This window comes from Penaeus monodon, chromosome 6, assembly GCF_015228065.2.
Source record: "Penaeus monodon isolate SGIC_2016 chromosome 6, NSTDA_Pmon_1, whole genome shotgun sequence".
Lineage (NCBI taxonomy): Eukaryota > Metazoa > Arthropoda > Malacostraca > Decapoda > Penaeidae > Penaeus > Penaeus monodon.
In genome coordinates, this window is record NC_051391.1 from 55787617 (window position 1) to 55803303 (window position 15687).

A 15687-nucleotide genomic window follows, 5' to 3' on the forward strand; every position below is an offset into this window, starting at 1 on the left:
TGTTTGCTGTCTGTTTATTGAGGTGAGAGTGGGTTGGCGTGAGTGTTCGCTTTACTTTAAAAGAGAGAGAGAGAAAAAAAAAACACTTTTCTCTAATTGGTTCATGTTAAGTCGGAAAAAGAATAATAAGCCAGGGAGATAATGATTGAAAGAACTTTATCTTATTGTTAAGAGCACGTCGTTTGGTTTGTTATCTTATATGGACCAGTCACTAATGAAATGCATATTTCTTTAGTGACATTACTATTGAAATATGAATGCTTTGGAGAAATAATGCTTACTGAACTGCTTTGAACTTCACCCTACACTCATAAATAAAATGCTGATGTTCTTTTCTGCTTTAATCCAGTCTTGGGTAATATCTCGTTGAGAAGACCTATTAAGGTCTTGTTTTTAAACAGGACAGTTATTATATTGCAATAAAGGCAGTTAATAAGATAAATTCACGGTGAGCATGCCATGTACTTACATGCCATCCTTGATGGCTTCAGGTTAACTAAGGGAAGAATACATGTAAAATATTTAATGTATAGATAGGTATGTAAATGTGTGTGTGTAGCTGTATACTAATTAATCCTTGCCTTTATTTTTACTTCTTATTTGCAGATGAACATCAAAACAGCATGATTCCAGCATCAGCTGTAGAGTGGTGAAGTCACACAAACAGATAATGCATCACACAACTCATCACTCAAACCTTCAAGCATAATGAATTTCCGTCAGAGAATGGCATGGCTATGCCTAGCCTTTTACCTAGCGACTTCCTTTGCTGTTGTGTACTACTTCCTCGACATTGCTGACCAGTATGCTTTATTTTCCCTAGAACATTCAAAGCTGCACAAGTCAGGTGATTCTGACATTCCACTGTGGAAGTTTTGGCACCACATTGGTGATATTCCATTTCCTGTGTTGATGGTACTATTGGCTGTTCCTTATTTTCAGGTTTTTGCAGCCCTCTTTTACTGCACTCTTCCTACAGCAAATAAAAATGTAAATAAGTGCCTTGTGCCAGTTATAGGTTGGATATATATGTTTCAGAAAGCTTTAACACTTTTCAAAGACCATAATGCTAAAACTACTATGCATGAAAACTTACATGTTGTTAGTATGTCATGAATCAACACATTTTCAGGTAAAGTTTTTGGTACACATATGTAATGATTTTCCTCTTAAATGGAGAGTTTTGAATGAAATGATCTTCTGCAGGCAGGTATTAGAGAGACATGAATTGTATGAATTACATTGAATAAGAGAAAATTTAAAAAATTGGTAGGGGATTGTGATTTCCTCAAATGCTGTCCAATATAAATATGAAAGATATAAGATGTATATAACACACACACACACACACACACACACACACACACACACACACACACACACACACACACACACACACACACACACACATATACACACACATATATTAAATTTACATGTATGTATGTGTGTAAGTATATTTACACATTGGTGAAGAGATTATTGGCATTAGGTTAAACTAACCGTCCACTGTATTAAATTATATTGATGCATTGTGAAATGAGCAATTGAACACATCTGTGATGATCCAGTAGGAGGATAATTGTTCTTAAGTATATCTGTTTTAACATGAAGGAAGCATGAATATATTTTTATGGAATTTTCATCAACTCATCCACATATACATATGACATATATATGAGATTCAGTAGAGGCATATGCATATGTGTACACTATCCCTTACACACATACACATCCACTCATGTATCAAGTCATATTGTTCTTTTCCCATCTTTCTTTTCTCTCTCTCACACAGCCTTTGATCCTCCTGCATTCTCCCTTTCTCACTCTTTCTCATCCCCTCTCTCTCTCCTACCCTATTCTCTCTCCTCTTTCCCTCCTACCCTTTTCTTTCTCTCTCCTCTCTCTCTCTCTCTCTCTCCTTCTCCTTCTTTTTCTCCTCAACCTTTTCCTTTTCCCCCACTTGCTCTGCCTCTTTTTGTACTCCTGTTTATTCTCAGACCCATATTCACACTTTAAAAACATTGCCTAGACTCTCATGTGTGTGGTTAGCATACTGTAACTGTATTCAGCCTGGATTCACATGTTTTACTAGTATGAGAACTTCCTGTAATAATTTGAGTCCTCTTTATTTGCTTTCATATGTTCTTGGTATCATTTTACAATGATCTAGTCAATGTGACAACTTGAATTCCAAATGTTTCCGGTAGAGAAATTTGATATTTAATTTTAAGTTGTTGAAAATGGAAAGTACTTTGCTGGTTGTATTTCTGAAAATGGCAATATGTAAATGTAGCTGGAAAACAGAATATATCATTTACACTTACCAACAGTGTGATTACTGAAAGGTTGTAAATTCTTAAATTTGTATGGGTGGCAGCAATAGTCTTTTGCTTTGCTGTAGTAATAACATAAGTAACTGTGTATTTGTTGTTTTTCTATATATTTTTTTATATATAATCTGATGTACCTTCCACCACCAGATGATTGTCACTTTACGTACAAAAACTATGCCACATCGGAAGCAGATATATTTTAATGATTTCACTTTGTTGGCCTGCTACTTTGGTATATGGAATGTTAATAAAGGAAGAATGACCTTGAAGATAGTCATTGCTCAGATGTTACGAAGGTGTTTGATATTCAAGTCAGTTCATGATTCATTCTGCATTATTTATTAATATTGTATCATAGTTATTTATGTACAGTGAGTAATTTATACTCATTTTCATGATTTTTTTTTTCTCTCCAATAATGAGTATTGCTATTTAGTATTTAATTTCGACTGACTGTGTGCTTGGCTGACTCATCTGTGATACCTTTGAATGAAGGTAATTTTCACATTCTTGTTTTACTTTCAAAAAGTCAATAACTGAATTGTAAATTTTATGTTCATATCACTAGGAAGTGGAATCGGATTTTCATATTTGAAAGCGTATTGTCAAGCTGAGAAATTAAGACAAATATCAGGCCAGGTTGATTGGGCTGATTTTCACACACTTTGTTGTAATTGTTAATGGCTCAAATTAGGTTCTAAGAAAAAAGGTATGCATTTTATACTTTGGTCATTCAGTGCTGTTATCTTTCAGTGATTAAAAAGGTCTAGGAGACTGGATATAAAGCTCTTTGACAGCAAATATTTTGGCTGTGCATATCAATGGATGTATCTGAATGCTTGATAACTATATTTAACCATAATGTTATCTCTTCTATAAACCCTTCTGCCTGTAAGTGTGGTAACTGTGTATAGTCTCCCCAAGATATAAGGGATAAATAACAAAACATTGTTTTTTCTATAGTTATTCCATTTTTCTTTATCTTTTTACCATCTAAAGCAGTTGCATATTCCCACCAAGGAAATTACTTCCCAGTGCATTAATGACCTTAAAATATAAGTTCTTAAAAAGGAAAAAAAATGCTTACTATGATACATTCCACTGCCACAAAGGTTCATGAAATAACAGTAACATAGTAAGAATAAGAGCTACCAGGTATATAGATATCCGCATGTGCAGTTTACATGTGGTTGGACTAAGCTTGAATGTGAGTGATGTTATGAGTGTGCTGTAAAAGTATGTTCAAATTTTTTTATATCTGTAGTTAATGCAGAATTTTTTTTTTTATGATTTCTGTACTGATAGATGTGGTTTGCTGTTTTGTATATTAAAACTGGGTTCTTATTGTAATAAATATTTTGGATTTAATGTACATTGAAAGGTTTATGATTACAATATTTTGAATGTTTTTTTTCTGTTTTATTATTTCCTCATGCTCTGAAGACATGTTTCTTTAGAGGAAAAACAACATAGAACTCTAAGGAAAGTTTTGGTTGATTTCATTTTCATTTCTGGTAAGCTTTATTTGCAGTATCGAATAACTAATATTTGACTTTTTATGTTCTCTTCACTTGTTTTATTTCAAAGTAAGGTGAAGTTGATCAAAATAAGCTCATATGAATTGTATATTACTCTTCTCTTTCATTCTCGTACATGTATAGTATCATCCATTTCATATGCTGCTTCCATATATCTCTTCCTTTCTTTCAGGTTGCTATATTAAATCATATGTGGGATAGAATTCTCCAATGTAGAATATATTTTTTATTCTCTAATCAATTTGTCTCATCATAACTATTGTTAAGCCAAGTAAAAGAAAAAAAATTGAGTGAGGTTTGACTAACATGCACAAGTGGTTGATACTGAACTATAAAATTTTTATTGGAACTTACAAAGTCAATAAATTTATTAAGTTTTATGGTTAGCTCCTCAAAGTAGGGTCTGTCAGATTGCATTTTTTTTCCTTTTCACTTGGCCTTCTATGCACAATTTCAATCTTCAAATATTCAAATAAAGTCTTTAATCTCCAAACCAACTTGCATCTTGTAATAAATCAGACAAAAGTTATTTTCATCTGTATTTCTCTCACTCAACTTTTGCATCTCTTCCCTCAATCTTCTAGACATATGCTACTCTACTTTTTGTAAATACACTAAACTGTAATTCAATTAAAGTGGCACATATTTCTTACTGCTGTGTAATTACTTCCCTTTTCATTTTACCTAAGGAACCCCAGAGTCTGCATAGTACAAATAATACCATTGATGAAAACAGTACATCAAGAGAATGTAGTAAATTTTCGTTTTGCTCTCTTGGAAGAAGGGTACTTTTTTTTCTTTTCTTTTCTAAGTCATGTTGCAGATGGTGCAGATATACATCAAGTGCAACTGTCAAATATGTATTGGTTTCTTTGCATATATATGGACCATATGTTTTGTCTAGTACTTTACTATGATTAAGAACCATGAGGCACTGCTAGAGCTTAAGAGGAGCTGTAGTAGGAGTTAATGTGAATTTTCTTTCTTTGCCCTTTTATCACAACAGTTATAGGGTAAATGGAAAGTTATGCAGATGCTATCTTGTATTTGAAATGTAAATGTTCAAAGTGAGTTTCATTCTGGATTTGTAAGTATAGTTGAATTGTCACAGAAAGAAATATAACTGATTAACAGTGTTTATAGCTGTTATTCTCTGTTTAATGTAAACTATATCATTCCTGTCTGTTGTTTGTCTTGTTTATAAAAACATGTAATTAGTGCTTCTAATCCATTCACTGTAAAATCTACTAGTCCTTGTTAGAAGGAAATAAATCTTGTGTTAGACATGGTAAACCTGATGCAAAATAATTTTAGTTTGGGGTAAATGTCTCTTCATGAAACATACATAATTGCATTTTTATAATATCAAAACAGTTTAGAGACTATATATGATATTTTAAATAAGATAAGAATCAGTAGGCAGATATGCCATGACAACATCACAGGGATAACTGAATTTAATGCGGATGATTTTATATGATAATCAACAGATTTTGACCCCAACCCCTACCCATTCCTTCTCGTTGTTGTTGTTGGGGGGGGTTCTGAGACAGAGACTGAGGCTCAATGTAGGGACATCAACCTTAGACATCAGCCCTCACCGTAACCAATTTTGCATGGCCTTTTCTTCTCCCCTTTTTCCTTTTCCTCCTCTTCTTCATCCCCTTCTGTCCACTTATCCTAATCGCTAACTCTTTTTTACCCTTTTCGCCTCTGTACTTTCCCATAGTGCTATTATGACCTTTGATGTCTAGCACATTTATTTGTTTTAACCATTAACCATTAACAGATTTTTTACCTCAAAAAATGGATATATATTTTTTATTTTTATGAAAGTTCTTCTGAAGTCCTCTGTTCGTCCTACCTTCCATGCGCATCATCCCATATGTGCATTAGCTCCTTTTTTTATTATGTTTGTGAGAAGAAGAAAGGAGAAAGAGAGAGAGGGAGAAGGAGAAGAAGGAAAAGGAGGAGAAAAGGAGAAAGGGGAGAAAAAGGAGGCGAAGGAGAAGGAGAAAAAGGAGGAGGAGGAGGAGACAGAGAAAAAGGATGACAAGGAGAAGGAGAAAGAGAAAAAGAAGGTGAAGAAAAAGGAAAAAGAGGAGAAGAAAAAGGTAGATAAGAAGAAAATGGAGGAAGTGGAGAGGAAGGGAGCACTTTCCATTACACAGAATTATCTTCTGAAGTTATTGCATTATAACTGATAATAGTAAATAACAACAGGCACATTCCATTAAACCATTTCATTTCATTAAACTTCATTTTCTTAGTATTTTTCAACCAGCTTTCACTGACATCTCCCTCAGGGAGAGACATAAGAGGCAGTATTTCTTTAATCCTTGTTTTGCTGGTCATCTGTTTAAACTCCGTAATTACATCTCCATTTGTTCTGTTGTGTAAGTTACAAGTACTACGTCTCCAGTGTCCAAACATTCACATAATGAACTAGATTAATTATAGAGCATCTAGGCTGCTTTTCCAGGATGTTTGCAATGAATAATATAGAGACTTTTCCTTATAGTATTTTTTTTGTACTTGACAAATCCTAATGTATTCTGACTGATGGTCTCTTTGGATCATCCAATAATACTTATGCAAACACAGTTTTTCATTATCACTCAATAATGAAAATGTTATCATGATTTAATTTCATAGAGTCTTTTATGATTATCTATCAGTTATGGCGACTTTAATGTACAATCATTTTGTTATAAGATATCCCTATCCTTATCATATCTTTGTTTCAAACCTGTTGCTGTGAACTAGCTGTTTATATAAAGATCAGCTTTGGAGAAATATAATGCAACAAAACTATATCTATGAACATTACCATGTACTAGGAGAAAACCAGGAAATTTGTATATTTTTTGTGCCCTGAGTGCTATTTTTTTTTTTTTTTTTTTTTTTTTTTTTTTTTTTTGAGAAAACAAACCTCATAAATCTATGGCTATTACATATGTAATCATACAGATATGAACATTAATAGACATTTTGTGTTTACTCTTCGTCAAATTCATTATTTACCGAGCCGTAAAATGTTTGAATCACAACACTTCTCTTCAATTTTTTTTTTTCCCTAACAAATTTTGATTCTTTTACACTGAGGAAGCTGATCAAAGAGTAATTGGTATTTCAACAGAGATTACAGTACTTAGGAATAATAATAATAAACAAAGAGAGAATTAACAGATTACATTAATAGAAAAAAAAAGGAAAATAAGATAAGATTGAGAAAAAGCAACTTATTATCTTGATAGATAATGTGTTATCTAAGAGCATTTATATTAACAAATTGATGCCTGAATGGAATGTACATGCAAGCCATATCCACTACAATATTTCTTTATTAGTTTTGTTTACACACTGATGGCTTCACAAAAACTTAATTACCAGGAAGTCACAAATAACAATCCTACTCATATCACTTATTCAACCATTTCTTTTACTTTTGAATTTTTTTAAATCTTCTATTACTATTAGGACTTGTAATAGCATTATACTAATCACAATGTCAATAATACTGCAGATTAGGGAATCAGTGTTAATAACACTAGAAAATAAACATTATTCCTTAAAGTTCAAGGAATGGGAAAATCACGTAAGGTAACATAGGGCCTACTTACTGACTCTTTTATAAAGGTGTCTTAGTGTCAACAAAATTCACAAAACAATGCTTCTGAAGACTGTACATGTACATTCCACCAAAGGGTTAACAGGAAAAAAAAAAAATTATAAAATGAGAAAAAGTTAATCACACCTATAAAAAAAAAAAATCATATATATATATATATATATATATATATATATATATATATATATATATATATATATATATATATATATATATATAATTATATATATATATGATAATAGCTCCATCGATCCTTAAAATGTCAAATGACAGCAACCTTTACTAGTTTTCAGTAATTGCTTAATAACCATAGCGCTTTTAGTTACTAAAGACTTAGAAATATATTAAGAGATAATCAGCTATCATCTCCAACTGGTTTTACGAAGTGAAATTCATAGTATCCATTTTTTTTCTTTAATCTTCATTTACATTATATACATTTTTGTACATTATCCATATATATATATATGCTGCTGTGTTAAATAACTTTTTAAAAATAACCGAAACAAGAATGTAGTAACAACAATAATTTTTTTTTAGAATGTAAATGCTATGTTAATGATCAACCTGCGAGTTTATGACCAAATTTAGGAAAAGATACCAATAGTAATTCAAAATCACCAGAATGTTCAAACATTATTTTTTAAAATATATGTGGACATGTGTTTAAAATAATTCTCCTAATTTACAAACCTGTTACACCAAACTGCACTCACTCTCCCTGTCATCCAAACCAATCACTTATAAATATTTTCTTTACTTTGAATTCCATATGCGGAATATCAATTACTAATAATTTTGCCTAAAATCACGTGACTTCTTTTGTTAACTCTTGTCTCCCTGATCGATGCTGGCTGCCCTCTCCTAATGCCGAATCTTTACTTTCCTTCTTGTTATAATGTTTTTTACTAATAATCATAAGCATCATAATGGCAGGGAGATGGAGAAGGGTGAACAAGAACAGCTTTCTCGAACTCTTGCTGTCGGCATCCTGATAAAATCTCCATGCTGCAACGGTAAACAAACGGGGATGTCGTTAGCATAATCTGTATGCAAATGCGAGCTTGCGCTTTTGCGATTATCATTAACATTATTACAGACCGACTTCACTTCTAGAATAAAAATGAACACTGGGACACTTACCAAGATATGTGAGGTACCCGTTCACTGGCAAAGAATCCACTGCAAACATCCATGTTGTAACATCAATGGCTGGGGCAAGTGTACAGATGCCAATCATTGCTAAACTATACCTTAGAGCAACTTTGCGACACAGCACTGGAAAAAGAGTAAAATAGTTATCTATATATATCTCTTTATATCTATATCTATATCTATATATATATGGAAGAAAAACCCACAATACAAAAACTAGATTCATTGAAAATGAGTGGGTTTTTCTTCCATTGTATCAACATGGAAGAGTGTTTTTGTATACATATATACATATATACACATACACACACACACACACACAGATATATATATATATAATATAAATTTCATTATGAAAGATACATAAAAAAATGAGGTATTTTTAAAATACTTTTTGTGTCTTTTTACATATCTTATTAACATCTAACCCCCCCAGTTCCTTGCTTCTTGTTGTCATGGGCGGGTTTAGGAGATGGAGACTGAGGTTCAATGTAGGGAATCACACCTGCCTTGGACCTCAGCCCTCGCCTCAACTAATTTTGCATGGTCTTTCCTTCTCCTCTTTTCCTTCTCCTTCTCTCCTTAGTCCCCTTCTTCTGTTCACTTATCCTAATTATCAACTCATTTTTACCCTTTTTCACCACAATACCATAGTGCTATATGACCTTTCATGTTAACTACATTTATTTGTTTCAACCATTAACTATTAATCATTATTAACAGCTAAAGAGTACATGATGTGTAATTATTATAAAATAGAGTAATACGTATGATACTATGGTATTTGTCATCTCATGTTTCAGATAAAATAAAACAAGAAATAATAAAGAAATTTATCTTCAATTTATATAGGTGGTCAGGACATTTAGTACTGCAATACAACAGCATTGCCTTTCTGCTCTACTATTACTACAAGCCAAATAATGAAGGTGTTGAACAGAAAGACTAAGCATGAAAAAAAGTTTCTCCCACTTGTATTTCAAACACAAGAACATGTTAGCACGTACTAACAACTACAGATTTGGGAGAGGAAGGGATAAATGTATATTCATAATTTACTAAAACTTTCCATAGTATAAGGATGCCTGACAACTAACGAGTCTTTCACAAGAATTTATTAATTCATTCCATAGGAAGATGCACTATGAGTAAGTATACATCAATCATGACACTTATCATCTGTCACTCTGTCAATTTTCTGTATTCCAAGCTAGTTCCACTTATAAATACAGATGCTAGCAACACCTGGGCAATACAGGCTCGAGGGTATAGACCCATTTACTGGGAACTCAGGAAAGTTACTCTACGGCATTGGATTATAACCACCTAACATGTCACGAATAATAATTTAGAACTGCGTCCACAAAGGGTGTATGAAAACATTAACTAAACATTGGATTTGTGAAGGAGGGGCTCCATGATGAATATTTTTTTCTATTCATCCCCTTTTACTCACTGCTGCCAGGGAGAGGATGTACGTACATGTCAGGTCCACAGTGATTTTAGCTTATTTATTGTATTTACACAATAGATGGCTCCACAAGTGCTTAGTTATCAAGAAGGCAATTACTAGTTCTACCTATCTTACCTGTTTACCCTTTTTCTTGATTTTCAGAAATATTACTTCATCATTTTTCTTTTTATTATTGTTGTATATAGAACTGTTAATAAACTGTTAATATTCCTAAAGTCAATAACAATATTAACGGTGTTAGTATTAATAACAATAGAAAAAGAAAATATCCCCCAAAGTTCAAGGATACGGGAAATCAGGCAAGGTCATGCAGGCCAACCAATTGACTTTGGTGGCTGAGTACTTGTGGGGCCATCTGAGAGGTGTAAACAAAGTCATTCAATAAAATTTACAGTAGACCTTACCTGTTCCTCGCAGTAATGGCTTAATATCATGAATTAAGAAGAAGAAGAAGAAGAAGAAGAAGAAGAAGAAGAAAAAAAAAAAGAAAAGAAAAAGAAGAAGAAGAAATAAATACTTACATGAAAATATCTGTGAATATCAAACTGAACTTCAATTTACATTAATATGTACTCCAGTAATGGAGCTCATCAACAGACCTGGGTTGGTAACAGACATCATCCGATAGCCAGCTCGAGAGTAGTCAGGCCGCAGATTCCAAGACAAGGCATTGAAATGTGGGAACTGCCAGGCGAACAGGACACCTGCCATGACCCAGGCGCCAGCTTCAAGGCTCCCCGAACAGCTTGCCCATCCAATCATAGGCGGAATAGCACCCACTGAAATAATGATTCAGTTTTAGCACTTGTCACTTCTATTTTCGTCGAACTGAAGTCGTATCTTCAAATATACAGCGTTTATAGGATTGATGAATTAAAGTCTTTATTATATATGTGATAATCACTTTATAAACACACACAGACACACACACACAGACACACACACACACACACACACACACACACACACACACACACACACACACACACACACACACACACACAAAAAGCAATGTAACAAGGTGATAAAGTATGACTAACCTACTGATCCCACCCAAGTATTAATTATACTAAATCTCTTCATGGGGGTATAAGCACAGGTGTACAGCAAAAGGTTCACAGCACCCAGACTGGCGGCTAGACCATTAGCTCCGTAGTATAACATTGCAATGCCAGTTGTACTGCAAACAGTAGCAAAGCATAGGGCATGCAGGGGGCTGATAAGTCCTGAACAGAATAAACAAGTCGTATTAATACACAAGGAACTACATTTACAACCATTTGGAAAAGATATTGCCACAAATGCTTTGTAAGTTCACATTTTGTATCTGACAAATGTAGCCACAGTAACCATATACAAAAAGTACAGCACACAGTACAGTATCCTACCTCGCACTAAAATTCTGTTCTTGGTACGATCCATCTGCGAATCATACGGAACCTCACATATTTGGTTTATTGCATTGGCTGCCGCTGACACAAGACCAGTGCCTACTGAGCAGAGCAACAAAGTGGAGGGATCCAAGGGAGCTGGAGCCATAGCATATCCAGCAACTGCTGTTATCACAACCAATCCTTAAAGAGAGGACAGTAAGAATTAGTTATATAACAGTTGTAAATACTAGACTCAACACCATGAATATATATTACATACTAATATATGATATTGTTATATTGACTGCCTTTACATTGTTAAGAGTAAAATTAAATAAATGTTCAATATACCAGTAAGTCTGCTTTTAGCCAGTCCAGCATAGTATGTTCCCAGTTTGCTAATATCCAGCTTCTGTGGTCTCCAGTCTAGATCTTCTGGCTTTAGTGCACCAACTAATTCTGTCTTCTGGGACCAGCGGTCTTTTGCTTCATCTATGTATTCAATGTCTTCATTATAAGGCTGAAATACAATGACGCAGTTCAAATGAAGCTTTCTGTAAAGTGCTACATGGAGATGTATAAAAACTTCACCAATGTTATCATTACTTCATTACTGACATACACTGACCTGCAAATTAGAAGCAGTCTTAACTGATGCCCTAGAATTCTGAAGCAACTGGGTGACTTGCAATCGAACTTCAACAGCTTCGTTTTTCTCATTTGGCACTGACTCCCTTTCTTGTTCTCGTGCTCTCACATCTACTATTGCACCGGCTCCTGCATCATGAATTACGGGAGTTTCTCTACTTGTGAGGGATTTAAGTGCTTTTGACTTGTCAATGAGTAAGATCTGTAATAAAGACTCAAATGATTAAAGTGTATCTTCTATTACATACAAATATCAACACAACATTATATCCATAAACTAGGTACTTTTCCCATATAACACAATAGAGGAATAACTTCATACCTTAATATTACTGCTTTGCCCATTGCCATTGGCTCTTGTGACGGGCACTTCCTTCACGGATTCCTCTGTGCCATCTCCATCTTGTAAGCCAGATAGTTGGTAAATACTAGGAGATACATTTCGATTATGAACATATTTTCTATGAGGAAATATTCTTAAGCCTGCCTTCCATGCTAAGAGTGGGGCCTGACTGCTTCTCACTAACCCAATACTGCTGTTCTGGCCTGCCAGCACTAGGGTTTTCAACCCTTGGGCCCACACCATATTACTCATAACAAAGCCTCATTTTCTGGTGTGCCTGCAAGAAAACAAATTGAGTTTTAGATGGAATAATAACAAATGATACTGTAGCATTTCCTCACATCCTATCTGAATTTATACATCTATATTAAATCCAGTTTCTATGTCTACTCATTGATAATGAGCAGTATTTATTCCTGACATTTGTTAACATTAGTTTCTTCAGGTATTATATAATAGTGCCATATATAGAGTGCCATCTATTAAGCAGACTGAATGGCAAGGTAGGCTATATCCTATCTTAAGTAAAGTAGGTGATACAATAATGGCACAGACAAATTGGTGTTATACACTACATCTTATGTTTGTGTACAGAGGATGTTTATCTACATGTAAAGGCACAGTCTCATAGAATAAATGATTAACTGATAATTCTTGTATATTTAAGTACATATTATTTACTTTCATTCATATTCTATTATACAATTTCCTAGATATACAACATGCCCTCCCCAACTATTGGGGTAGTTTTGAGGGAATAGGGTGGTTTCCTCTATATATAGATCCTAGAGGATGGCTAATAGTTAATAGTTAAACAAATAAATGTGTTAGACATAAAGGACATGTAAAACAAGAATGCTTGAGGAGAAAAAGAATTCACTGCTACCATTTTTTTCAGATTTGGCATTTCAGCATATTCTTTGAAACTGCAATACAAACTGTTTGACAAATACATTTGCAGGCAGTATTAATATCATTATTGTGGTTATTTTCTTAATCATAATTATTATTACTGACTTCAAGGTTATTCTACTGTTATCAATGATACTCATATCAATAGGAATAAAATGAAAAATTTCCCAGAAATCACAGAAAAGGTAAAACTGGTATAATCAGATTGGACTTGTAAATGGGACCTTTGTGATTTGGCATTTATATGTACACAAAATCTACATACCAAAATTGCAATGGACCAGGTCAGAAATGGTGCAGCATACCCTATTTAATCAGCATCAAGTTAAATGCCCCTCTCAAACTCCATCTTGGGCGAAACTGAGTGTGACATGTAGCTGTGTTGCGTGTGACTATGTAAATGCAGGCACTATATATATTTTATATTTAGGAAAAAAAAATCCCAAACTATACATTACTGGGGTAGTCATGCTAAGGTGCTGAGTACTACAGTGCTATAATTTCAATGAAAGAAAATTAGACTTCAAAAAGCACAGCTTCCAGAGTGATAAATCAGAAGGTAAACTAAATACCCCAAGGATAACACCCCAAGGGAAGGGGGGTGCCCCACAGGTTCCCCAAGGTTGAATGGAGTAAGAGAGCAAAGGATACCCATTAAAAAGCCAAATTAGCAAAAGTGAGGGATTCTAGAATAGTAAAAGAAAACAAATTAGAATAAAAACAACAGTTCCTTTGAGTAAAGATCAGTGAACTTTCCCTGCATATATTCTAGAAAGAAAAACCTCACACATTACCCTAGGCCCATTGATCTATTATTCACACAAGAAACTTCATCCACTTCTCAGTATATATGTAACCGTTTTCTAGCCCCTGGTGGAGTGCAAAGTGCCAAGGTTATGAACATCAGGTTTATTCTCTTCATCTCAAAATACAACAAAAAACCTTGATTGTGAAAGCCTTGGGTGCCAAGCAATGAAAAGGCAATCAAATCAACATTGAAAGAAACAAAAATAGACTTTCTTACTGGTACCTGCGTCTCAAACTCCCTAACGTTAAAACATCATTACACAAAGTGCGATTTGTACCCTTTCATTTTACTACTAAACAAACACATACACATATAAACACACCCAGTTACTACAAAACAACGAAATCAACACAGACACACACTCTCTTTCGACTCATTTCCAGCATTTTTAATCAAGCAAATTAACTATTACATCACTGATACTAAACACGTCCTCCTCCTCCACGGGCATTAAACGAAGAGTGAAAAACGCTAAAACTAAACGAAAAACACCAATAAAAACACCCAACACGCTCACCTCTTGGCCAAAATATCTAATCCCAGGGTGAAAAGGGAGAAAAAGAGAGCCTACAGAGCCAACATCAGAGAGAAAAGGCAGTGCCGGGAGCCCCACGCGAGGGACCTTGACCTCCGTCGTCTGCCTCAACGTAAACACTGAACAAAAGACGAGCGGGATGCGTCGTCCTCGAGGATTCTCCAGAGCCTAATATATTTTCAGCCGTCGTCAGTGTTATCATTATCAATATTATCATTATCTTCATTTTATAGTAATTTTGTTATTATCTGTTATCTCATTATGATTAGATCTGCTTTCATCATTAGAATGATTACTACTAACAGCATTATTATTATTATTTTATTATCATTATTATTATTATTATTATTATTATTATTATTATTACTATTATTATTATTAATATTATTATTATTATCATTATTATTATCATCATCATCATCATCATCATCATCAACATCATCATCATCAACATCATCATCATCATTATTATCATTATTATTGTTGTTATTATTATTATCATTATTATTATTATTATTATTATTATTATTATTATTATTATTATTATTATTATAATAATTATTATTATTATCATTATTATTATCATCATTATTATTATTATTGTTGTTGTTGTTGTTATTGTTACTATTAATATCATCATCATTATTATTATTACCATTTTTATTATCATTGTTATTATCATCCTTATCGCCATTATCATCATTATCAATGATATTGTTATTATTATTATTATTACTGACATTATTACTATCTATTATCATTATTATCACTATCATTATTTCTTAATCTTAAATTTGCTTTTGTTCTTGTTCTTACTCCTTTTTTTTATTGTTGTTGCTTCTATTACTTCTATTGTTGTTGAGTTTCTGTAGACTGCAGTAGCATTCATCGGCTGTTATTATAAAAGTTTTTACTGCTGTTGTTGATGATAATC

At 33.5% G+C, this 15687-nt stretch overlaps 1 protein-coding gene and 1 long non-coding RNA gene across 3 annotated transcripts in view; one reads left to right on the plus strand and one right to left on the minus strand.

Annotated features, from left to right (window-relative positions):
• The window catches only part of LOC119574664, a 3911-nt gene extending 166 nt beyond the window's left edge, over positions 1-3745 (plus strand). Inside the window, exon 2 of the long non-coding RNA XR_005228891.1 lies at positions 607-3745. This is a non-coding gene — a long non-coding RNA (uncharacterized LOC119574664). The remainder of the gene's footprint in view (positions 1-606) is intronic.
• A 4176-nt stretch (positions 3746-7921) lies between these two features.
• Positions 7922-14916, minus strand: LOC119574665 (protoheme IX farnesyltransferase, mitochondrial-like). Of its 2 annotated transcripts, XM_037922050.1 has the most exons (9): positions 14736-14916; positions 12478-12775; positions 12136-12357; positions 11859-12027; positions 11523-11708; positions 11175-11360; positions 10734-10913; positions 8649-8783; positions 7949-8513 (listed from the first exon to the last, which is right to left on the minus strand). In XM_037922050.1, exons 2-9 carry the CDS (start codon positions 12748-12750, stop codon positions 8314-8316), a joined length of 1551 nt encoding a protein of 516 aa, XP_037777978.1. In that variant the 5' UTR covers positions 12751-12775; positions 14736-14916; the 3' UTR covers positions 7949-8313. The 2 variants fall into 2 exon arrangements, with proteins under 2 accessions (XP_037777979.1, XP_037777978.1); XM_037922051.1 differs by lacking the exon at positions 11175-11360 and having other exon boundaries at positions 7922-8513; positions 14736-14862.
• Positions 14917-15687: the final 771 nt, after the last annotated feature.